The sequence below is a fragment of the Pseudorasbora parva genome, chromosome 1, assembly GCF_024679245.1.
Source record: "Pseudorasbora parva isolate DD20220531a chromosome 1, ASM2467924v1, whole genome shotgun sequence".
Taxonomy (NCBI): Eukaryota; Metazoa; Chordata; class Actinopteri; order Cypriniformes; family Gobionidae; genus Pseudorasbora; species Pseudorasbora parva.
The window spans coordinates 68026924-68038140 of record NC_090172.1 but is presented as its reverse complement, the minus strand read 5'-3'; the positions used below and the strand labels follow the sequence as shown (position 1 = coordinate 68038140).

Here is an 11217-nt window from a genome sequence, read left to right as displayed (position 1 = left end):
GCTGAGTAAAGTATATAAAATTGTTGACAACGAGTCTATAAAGACACTTTAGCCTGTTTCATTAGCCCATTCATGATGCTGTTGTGATAAAAAAATTAAGCATTTTTATTGGAATGATTTAAGCGTATGATTTATTTGGGGCACAGATCGGGTAACGGGCCAAATATTAACGGGTCTGGGATGGACCCATGCAGGACTCTGGTATGACGTAAGACCTGGCTCTGTTGTGGCTCTTAGCAAACGGTTCTTAGGGTGCGTTCACACTTGTCATGTTTGGTTGGATTAAAACGAACCCTGGTGCGGTTGCTCGGTTAGTGCGGTTCATTTGAACACATGTGAACGCTGCCATCTGAACTCTGGTGCGCACCAAACAAGCGGACTGAGAGCGCTAAAAAGAGGAGTCTCGGTCCGCTTCCAAACGAACTCTGGTGCGGTTCGATTGATATATGAACGCAACACGGACCAAAGACATGTAAACAAACCAAAAACCGGACGTAATGTCACAAGATGCCATGCATAATGCAGCTGATTTGATGACGCGGAAAGATCGGTGTACGTTATCCAAAATGAGTAACGTTAACGTTAGAGGGCAAACGTGGAGCAACGAGGAGGTGCCTAATCAATATTTGGTCAGACGAGCATGTTTCGAAAATGCTAGAAAAAACGCACAAAAAGCAGACCTGGCTCTTCTCATCAAAGTTCCTGTGTTGCCCATTATTAGCAGGTACAGACGACAGAACGGCCGTCTCTTTTGTACAACGGAGGAAATCCTGCTGCGGTTTTGAATGTTGTGAACATTTCACGAGCTCTTCATGAGTTCTCTGGTGAAAAATAATGCCATATGTACACGGATAAAATGCTCGCGCGTGTAATCCGCACACAGCATTGTTTTGAATGCTGGTAAGCAGCTCCTACGTCATATAAGCCGACCAATCAGGTTGTGATCGTCTCCCTGTGCCTTTGGTTCGGTAACTTTAGGTTCGCTGTTAAAAATGCCCGTGTGAACGCTAAGCGGACCAGGACTATTATGTTTGTTTTTGTTTTTTGGTCCGGACCAAACGAACCAAACTAACTGAACTACAAGTGTGAACGCACCCTAAGAAAGCTCTCAAGTCGAACCAACTATGAACTGAGTCTAGCACTGGCTCCGAACTAGCACCCGGTTCATTCTGGTGGAAAATGGATATGTGTGTGTGTGTGTGTGTGTGTGTGTGTGGGCAGTGGCGGTTCTACATTGAATTGTAAATAGCCTAGGCCTATATGCGATAAGATATTTTTATTTTTTACATAAGCAGAGAGCAACAGTAATAAAATATCTAGGCTACAGATGAAATATTGAATGTTTTAATCATCCTTATTGCGTTCCTGTAGCTCAACCAGTAGAGCTGGTGCTAGCAACGCCACGCTCATGGGTTCGATTCCCAGGGAAAGCAAGAATGTGAAATGTGTACCTCGAATGCAAAGTAAAGCGTCTGCCAAATGTGCCTAGCACAATCCTTCATTACACTGACTGTCATCACATCCTGTTATCTGAGGCCGCATCTACACGTCATGGTGACGAGACCAAATTCAGATGTTTCCCCTGTCGTGTGGCACAGATCGGACATGATATGGCACGTGAACGTGTAAGCAGGAGGAAAGTGCTCAGATTCCCGTATTCTCGGTTTCAGGCCTCTCTTAGGCTGTGTGGGAATGAGGAAACCCGATTGAACTGGAAACGCCTGCCAGGTAAGCGGACAGGTCGGATCTATGCTCGTAGCCTACATCACTGAAAAGTGATTTTTTTGTACAGATATATCTATAAAAAAACTCATCTGTAGTTAACTAGCAGAGTATTATTTTGGGTCGTTTGTGTAAAATCAAAGGCGATCAGGCGCTAAAACGTGTTGCTACTGAAATAACGCTGAGCTGTCGTGCTCAGATGAGCGCTTCAGTCCCGCTGTGCAGACTCTAATCGTCCCGGTGAAAGCAAAAAATTACCGTATTTTCGGCGCTATAAGGCGCACCCGATTATAAGGCGCACCTTCAATGAATGGCCTATTTTAAAACTGTTTTCATATATAGGGCGCACCGGATTATAAGGCGCATAGAATCGCCTAGAAACTACTGCAGTCAAACGTTTGACTGGGTTTGCGTTATGCATCCTCTAGATGGAGCTGTGCTAAAGGGAACGTCAACAAAACAGTCAGACAAACTGACTATTCGCACGGGATTCGTATTATCTGGGACCTCTGGTGATTTGTAATAATTGCAGAGGTTGTCTGTGATCTTAATCCCCTGCAAATCGGCCATGTCTGTAATTTGTAAAGCAAAAATTCCCCGCAAATTACCTCCCATATTTCGCCGAACACTGAGTCCTGTGATAATATTAGTCCCGTGCGAATCGGCATCTCTGTGATTTGGCCAGGATTGGGCCGATCGGATATCACTTTTGCAAGGTTTTTTTTCCTGTGTGCATTTCTGTCTTTATCTTTCACGAAGAATGGAGGCTGCATTCATTATGCGCACCTTTATGAATTCCCGCACGGATTATACTTTCGCTTTTGAATGAGTACCAATTTGGGAGCAAATTGCTTGAATGGTGTGTTTAATATTAACATCAATACTATTCTTAATGAAAAACAGAACAACAGAACAGTACAATGACAAGCTCGCTTAAATGGGCACTTTTACATTTAGCTTTGAAACTCAATCTTCCGCCATATATGAATGAAATCTGACTCCTGCCGCTGGTCTGTGCTCAGTTCAGTTTTTAATTAGCGTGTTCTCTAACTGAACAAAATAATTTGTATTTCTATAAAACTATCAAAACGATATCGATACGACTGTTTATGATTTCATACTGCTATAACGAAAAAACATTTACAAGTCCTGACATCATATCCGGGAGAAGTCAGTAAATCGAGTAAAATCGCAGGGTTTGCTTATCACGTGCGAATGTGCCACTGCCACGCAAAACTCAGATGTGGGGGAGAAATTTCTAAATCCCAGATACTAATCCCATGCGAATATTGCTTAAGTCAAACTTTATTAAGCGTTCTGACAACTCCATTCACTCCCATGGTAACGTTGTTCAAACGTTGATGTGCATATTAACAATATCTCCCAGCCTTGGTAATCTTTTGGCAGTTGCTGCGAGGCGGTAGTACGTTTGCGTATGGAGAGATTACGTCTTTTCAGAAAACGAAAGCACCAAGAAGGACCGCCTCGAAATTCATTGATGTTCATGCGCCGTAGTATTGCTGTTGGCTTCATTCAAATAGTGACTGTAGAGACACGGACGCGCGTTTTTATTGGTTTTTCATACTGAAACATTTTGACACAGTGCCTTGATCCATATATAAGGCGCTCCGGATTATAAGGCGCACTGTCGGTTTTTGAGAAAATTAAAGGCTTTTAAGTGCGCCTTATAGTGCGGAAAATACGGTAAATGCACACAATCATGTCCCTGATATAAAATCCCTGATGAACGCATCTGATTGTAATGAGTAAAAAAAAACGATGAGGGCGGATCGAACCCCCCTCTGACGTGTTTAGGAAAGGTTAACAGGGCGGCAGTTCCCACACAGTGAGATTACAGATGATAGGAAACCGCTTCACGGCAGAGCATTTGTGTTTGTTTTTTACCTGCTCGTGCCGCCCACGTGCCATGAAAAAATGCTGTCCCGGCAACTGGGTTTGGCCGTGCCTATATCCGCTACTGTTGTGCGTATGTGTGTCTGACCTCTGTTTGCGTGTGTGTGTGTGTGTGTGTGTGTGTCTGACCTCTGTGAGCTTGAGTCCGGAGAGCATGAAGGAGGACTCCAGCAGAGCCTGAACGCTGGACACTCTCACCGCGGCCGGAGACGAGAGCGGAGACACGGGAGACAGCAGAGGAGAAGAAGGAGAAGCTGGAGCAGACGGAGGGAAGAGCTGATAGAGGACACACTGCTGCGGCTGCTGACTGGCTGACCTGCACACACACACACACACACACACACAGGTTAATCTCCTGGAAACAGATCTAAAGAGGCCTATAGATTACTCCTCATATCCTCCATTGTTGCGGCTCCGCTCCTCCCAGTCTGTCAGTAACTCCTGTCTCTATGAAGCCCCTCCTTCTGAAAAGCACACTGTGCTCTGATTGGTTGGCTGGATTAGTTTGTTGTGATTGGTGTTTGGGAAATGCCCCGCCCCTTCCCATAACTGCTAGATTCATCACACTAACGGCCCCGCCCAGGCCCCGCCCCTTTCCTCTGGATGACCAGCGATGCTCACCTGATCTTCAGAAGCGGTTCGACCCGGAGCAGCAGGAACAGCTGGTTGAGGAACTCCTCCGGATCTGAACACAATCATTCATTTCAGACTGAGAAGATCACAAAAGTTGGGGAATGTGTTTTTTCATTCTCATGCTTTCTCACACACACTCCCTCAAACACTATCAAACACCCTCACATACACCCTCTCATATCCCACACTCTCTCACACACACTCCCTCACACCCTGTTACGCTCTCACACACACTCCCTCACACCCTGTTACGCTCTCACACACACTCCCTCACACCCTGTTACGCTCTCACACACACTCCCTCACACCCTGTTACACACTCCCTCACACCCTGTTACGCTCTCACACACACTCCCTCACACCCTGTTACGCTCTCACACACACTCCCTCACACCCTGTTACGCTCTCACACACACTCCCTCACACCGTTACGCTCTCACACACACTCCCTCACACCCTATTACGCTCTCACACACACTCCCTCACACCCTGTTACGCTTTCACACACACTCCCTCACACCCTGTTACGCTCTCACACACACTCCCTCACACCCTGTTACACACTCCCTCACACCCTGTTACGCTCTCACACACACTCCCTCACACCCTGTTACGCTCTCACACACACTCCCTCACACCCTGTTACGCTCTCACACACACTCCCTCACACCGTTACGCTCTCACACACACTCCCTCACACCCTATTACGCTCTCACACACACTCCCTCACACCCTGTTACGCTCTCACACACACTCCCTCACACCCTGTTACGCTCTCACACACACTCCCTCACACCCTGTTACGCTCTCACACACTCCCTCACACCCTGTTACGCTCTCACACACACTCCCTCACACCCTGTTACGCTCTCACACACTCCCTCACACCCTGTTACGCTCTCACACACACTCCCTCACACCCTGTTACGCTCTCACACACACTCCCTCACACCCTGTTACGCTCTCACACACACTCCCTCACACGCTCTCATACACTCTCACTCTCTCACTCTCACACCCTGTTACGCTCTCACACACACTCCCTCACACCCTGTTACGCTCTCACACACACTCCCTCACACCCTGTTACGCTCTCACACACACTCCCTCACACCCTGTTACGCTCTCACACACACTCCCTCACACGCTCTCATACACTCTCACTCTCTCACTCTCACACCCTGTTACGCTCTCACACACACTCCCTCACACCCTGTTACGCTCTCACACACACTCCCTCACACCCTGTTACGCTCTCACACACACTCCCTCACACGCTCTCATACACTCTCACTCTCTCACTCTCACACCCTGTTACGCTCTCACACACACTCCCTCACACGCTCTCATACACTCTCACTCTCTCACTCTCACACCCTGTTACGCTCTCACACACACTCCCTCACACCCTGTTACGCTCTCACACACACTCCCTCACACGCTCTCATACACTCTCACTCTCACACCCTGTTACGCTCTCACACACACTCCCTCACACCCTGTTACGCTCTCACACACACTCCCTCACACCCTGTTACGCTCTCACACACACTTCCTCACACCCTGTTACGCTCTCACACACACTCCCTCACACCCTGTTACGCTCTCACACACACTCCCTCACACCCTGTTACGCTCTCACACACACTCCCTCACACCCTGTTACGCTCTCACACACACTCCCTCACACCCTGTTACGCTCTCACACACACTCCCTCACACCCTGTTACGCTCTCACACACTCCCTCACACCCTGTTACGCTCTCACACACACTCCCTCACACGCTCTCATACACTCTCACTCTCTCACTCTCACACCCTGTTACGCTCTCACACACACTCCCTCACACACACTCCCTCACACCCTGTTACGCTCTCACACACACTCCCTCACACGCTCTCATACACTCTCACTCTTTTACTCTCACACCCTGTTACGCTCTCACACACACTCCCTCACACCCTGTTACGCTCTCACACACACTCCCTCACACGCTCTCATACACTCTCACACACTCACTCTCACACCCTGTTACGCTCTCACACACACTCCCTCACACCCTGTTACGCTCTCACACACACTTCCTCACACCCTGTTACGCTCTCACACACACTCCCTCACACCCTGTTACGCTCTCACACACACTCCCTCACACCCACTCTCACACTCTCACTCACACCCACTCTCACACCCACTCTCTCACACCCTGTTACGCTCTCACACACACTTCCTCACACCCTGTTACGCTCTCACACACACTCCCTCACACCCTGTTACGCTCTCACACACACTCCCTCACACCCACTCTCACACTCTCACTCACACCCACTCTCACACCCACTCTCTCACACCCACACTCCCTCACACACACACACACACACACATACACGTCTATATTACCAAGAGGGGACTATCACTCTACACTATCCAAGAGGGGACCTGTGTTTCTAGTCATTTTGAAGAAACAAAAATCACATACAAAATTTTCTTTTAAGGTCCTTATTCATAATATAACTTCAAATAAGCATTTTTTTATTTTTTTAAAAATATGCCAAGAGGGGACCTGAACGATGTCTACCTATCCAACAGGGGACCTCCATAGACTCTAATGGAGCTGTGTGTGTTTGTGTGTGACCGATGTCTACCTATCCAACAGGGGACCTCCATTAGTCTGCAGTGGAGCTGTGTGTGAATGTGAAGTGAGCTGGCAGTCAAGTCTGTCTTCATTTTATATATATATATATATATATATATATATATATATATATATATATATATATATATATATATATATATATATATATATATATATATATATATATATATGCATTTGGCATATATATATATGCCATCTCCACCATTACATGTCTTTACAAATAAATAACATAAATGCAGTTAAGCTTCGTACAGACTATATAATGTGTCAAGTAATAATATGTCTTTTTATAATAACTGTGTTCTTTTGAATGTACTGAGAAGTATTTATTTGTAACCTAAAATATACTTTAATACTTTAATTTATTTTTAAATATATTTATTACACAGTCGCAATAAAGTTACAAGATGTAACATCAAGTAACACACTACACTTAGTTAGTCAACAAGTCTTCTTGTGCTTTAGTATGTTAGTCAACACCTTAAAATAAGTTAACTTGTTTACACAGGCATCTGGTATCACAATAGGCACACACACACACACACACACACAAACACAATATACCTTAGACATAATACCTAATACATTACAGAAAAGTCATTTCTTTAAGAAATTCATTCTCTGTTGTGTCTTCATAATTACAGTATATGATCAGTCCACATCTCTCATTTAAGATTATTGTCAGGTACACCAATATATTTACATTATTGAATATTACAGGTCATTATTGAATAGTGATTACGTTACACACACACTGACTCAGGTCCCCTGTTAGATAGTAAATCACGACGCCTGTGTGTTTGCTGTGACATTTCTTATCATCACAAACACACTGTAAAGATTTAGAGTTTTTACAGCAATACCTGAGTTTAAAGGGTTAAATCAAGCAGAAATAGCTCTCTAATGTATTAATTGCAGGTCATTATTGAATAGTGATTACGTTACACACACACTGACTCAGGTCCCCTGTTAGATAGTAAATCACGACGCCTGTGTGTTTGCTGTGACATTTCTTATCATCACAAACACACTGTAAAGATTTAGAGTTTTTACAGCAATACCTGAGTTTAAAGGGTTAAATCAAGCAGAAATAGCTCTCTAATGTATTAATTGCAGGTCATTATTGAATAGTGATTATGTTACACACACACACTGACTCAGGTCCCCTGTTAGATAGTAAATCACGACGCCTGTGTGTTTGCTGTGACATTTCTTATCATCACAAACACTCTGTAAAGATTTAGAGTTTTTACAGCAATACCTGAGTTTAAAGGGTTAAATCAAGCAGAAATAGCTCTCTAATGTATTAATTGCCGGTCATTATTGAATAGTGAATATGTTACACACACACTGACTCAGGTCCCCTGTTAGATAGTAAATCACGACGCCTGTGTGTTTGCTGTGACATTTCTTATAATCACAAACACACTGTAAAGATTTAGAGTTTTTACAGCAATAACTGAGTTTAAAGGGTTAAATCAAGCAGAAATAGCTCTGTAATGTATTAAATGCAGGTCATTATTGAATAGTGATTACGTTACACACACACTGACTCAGGTCCCCTGTTAGATAGTAAATCACGACACCTGTGTGTTTGCTGTGACATTTCTTATCATCACAAACACACTGTAAAGATTTAGAGTTTTTACAGCAATACCTGAGTTTAAAGGGTTAAATCAAGCAGAAATAGCTCTCTAATGTATTAATTGCAGGTCATTATTGAATAGTGATTACGTTGCACACACACTGACTCAGGTCCCCTGTTAGATAGTAAATCACGACGCCTGTGTGTTTGCTGTGACATTTCTTATCATCACAAACACTCTGCAAAGATTTAGAGGTTTTACAGCAATACCTGAGTTTAAAGGGTTAAATCAAGCAGAAATAGCTCTCTAATGTATTAATTGCAGGTCATTATTGAATAGTGATTACGTTACACACACACACTGACTCAGGTCCCCTGTTAGATAGTAAATCACGACGCCTGTGTGTTTGCTGTGACATTTCTTATCATCACAAACACTCTGCAAAGATTTAGAGGTTTTACAGCAATACCTGAGTTTAAAGGGTTAAATCAAGCAGAAATAGCTCTCTAATGTATTAATTGCAGGTCATTATTGAATAGTGATTTACGTTACACACACACACTGACTCAGGTCCCCTGTTAGATAGTAAATCACGACGCCTGTGTGTTTGCTGTGACATTTCTTATCATCACAAACACACTGCAAAGATTTAGAGTTTTTACAGCAATACCTGAGTTTAAAGGGTTAAATCAAGCAGAAATAGCTCTCTAATGTATTAATTGCCGGTCATTATTGAATAGTGATTACGTTACACACACACTCACTCAGGTCCCCTGTTAGATAGTAAATCACGACGCCTGTGTGTTTGCTGTGACATTTCTTATCATCACAAACACACTGTAAAGATTTAGAGTTTTTACAGCAATAACTGAGTTTAAAGGGTTAAATCAAGCAGAAATAGCTCTCTAATGTATTAAATGCAGGTCATTATTGAATAGTGATTACGTTACACACACACTGACTCAGGTCCCCTGTTAGATAGTAAATCACGACGCCTGTGTGTTTCTCTCCTCAACCCCCACAACCCCCCACTCACAATTTACATTTCAATAAGGGAAGACTTGAAAAACCAGTTTGTGAACCACAGGCCAATAGAGCTCAAACTACCAATGTGGCAGAACCCTTCTCAAATAAACTAAAGAAGATGCTGGGATTTGCCCTGCCAAATTAAACTAAATTACAGTTTTTACAATCGCTAGGCCACATTTCTCAATACTTTGGTCATTTTCAAAATCCTTCACACAGTTCTCCAAACCAACTTTCTGCTTCACATCAGTTATTTCACATTCAAAATCCACAAAAACCAACAAAACACTTAATTCACGTCTCAAATCAAGTGCCAATGATCCACAGTTTAGCTTGCACAGACTGAAGTTGTTATCACTGTGTGAAGAGTTGAAAAAGTTGAAAAAGTGTGTTTATTATTGAGAAATGTTTTGTAAAAGAACATTTTATATCACAGCTTAACTGTGGATCAACATTGCTTTAGCAAAAAATGCATTCAATGGCAACATCTTTTAATTTACCTGAAATCTTTTCTCACTTTGACACAAACACAATCAAATCTTTGTTCTACAGGCCAATTCGCACATCCTTACATGCTGTTTTCAAAAGTGTTAAACTTATGGACAAAACAATAACATAATACAAAACTGAATGAGACAGCAATTTACAACATGTATACAGTAATACTGTAATGCAATTTATCCTGCTAAAAAAATCAAACACTATCAAAGCAACTTTGATGAAACTGAACACCAACACAAGTGTTAGTCCATTACCATCCATTCAAAAGAGGAAACTTAGGAATAATGTTGTACTGTAATGTAAGCATGCAGTGAATTATAAGCAGCAGAGAGTGTCATTCTAGTTTTGTAAAGACATTTTAATTGTATAATGTTCCTGATGTTAGTGTTGATGTAAACCTGCGCTGCTAATGCTCTGTAAGAATGAGTTGATTTGTAAAAGTAAAATTAACTGCTGTGAAGCTGAAAGTTGGTTAGCAAATTTATAAACTCCTCACTCAGTTCTCCTAAATATTGGTAAATATGTCCTAGCGATTGTAATTTCATTTCATCATGTAATTTCAATTTATTTTTGGCAGTGTATTTGGTCTAGGACACAGGTAACAGTAGTGAGGTTCTGTGTCTCACCTGTGAGAGTCTTCATGCATTGAAATGTAAATTACTGCTGGGGGGTTGAGCAGCAAACTCAACACACACACTATTCTCTATTCCAATTTCAAGAACACATCTAAACCACTAGCCCAAACACATTACAAGTGAAAGCACAAATAAATACAAAAGATATGATACACATGAAATAAACAGTGCTTTTCAGGACGGTCTGTCAGTAGTTGTAATATAACACTGTATTGTCCTCACTGTAAAAAAAAAAAAAAATATATATATATATTTTTTTTTTTTTTTTTTTTTTATAAGTTAATAATTTTAAAGTTACTTTTTCTCAAAGTGTATGTTCACTTAACTGAACCTACTATGACATAAGCAACTATGTTTACTGGGATACTTCCTATTTTTTTAAAAATAATTTTGTATTAATTTTAGCATTTTAGTTTAGCATTCGTGGACTGTCAGAGATACAGCTTTTGGGGCGTGTGCTTCAGGTGTTCACCCATATAGCACGTGAGTAATGAAGAGCCTTCTGAAGCAAAGTGGCACGTTTGTGTAAGAACAATGTCCATA

General features: G+C 42.5%; 1 protein-coding gene across 2 annotated transcripts in view; it reads right to left on the bottom strand.

The window, feature by feature from the left end:
* The window catches only part of cyld3 (cylindromatosis (turban tumor syndrome) 3), a 101120-nt gene that overhangs the window by 65779 nt on the left and 24124 nt on the right, over positions 1-11217 (bottom strand). For both annotated transcript variants that reach the window (XM_067447634.1, XM_067447633.1), the window contains exons 11-12: positions 4258-4321; positions 3766-3952 (exon numbers count right to left, since the gene is read on the bottom strand). In XM_067447634.1, coding sequence (XP_067303735.1) covers positions 3766-3952; positions 4258-4321 — 251 coding nt within the window. The remainder of the gene's footprint in view (positions 1-3765; positions 3953-4257; positions 4322-11217) is intronic.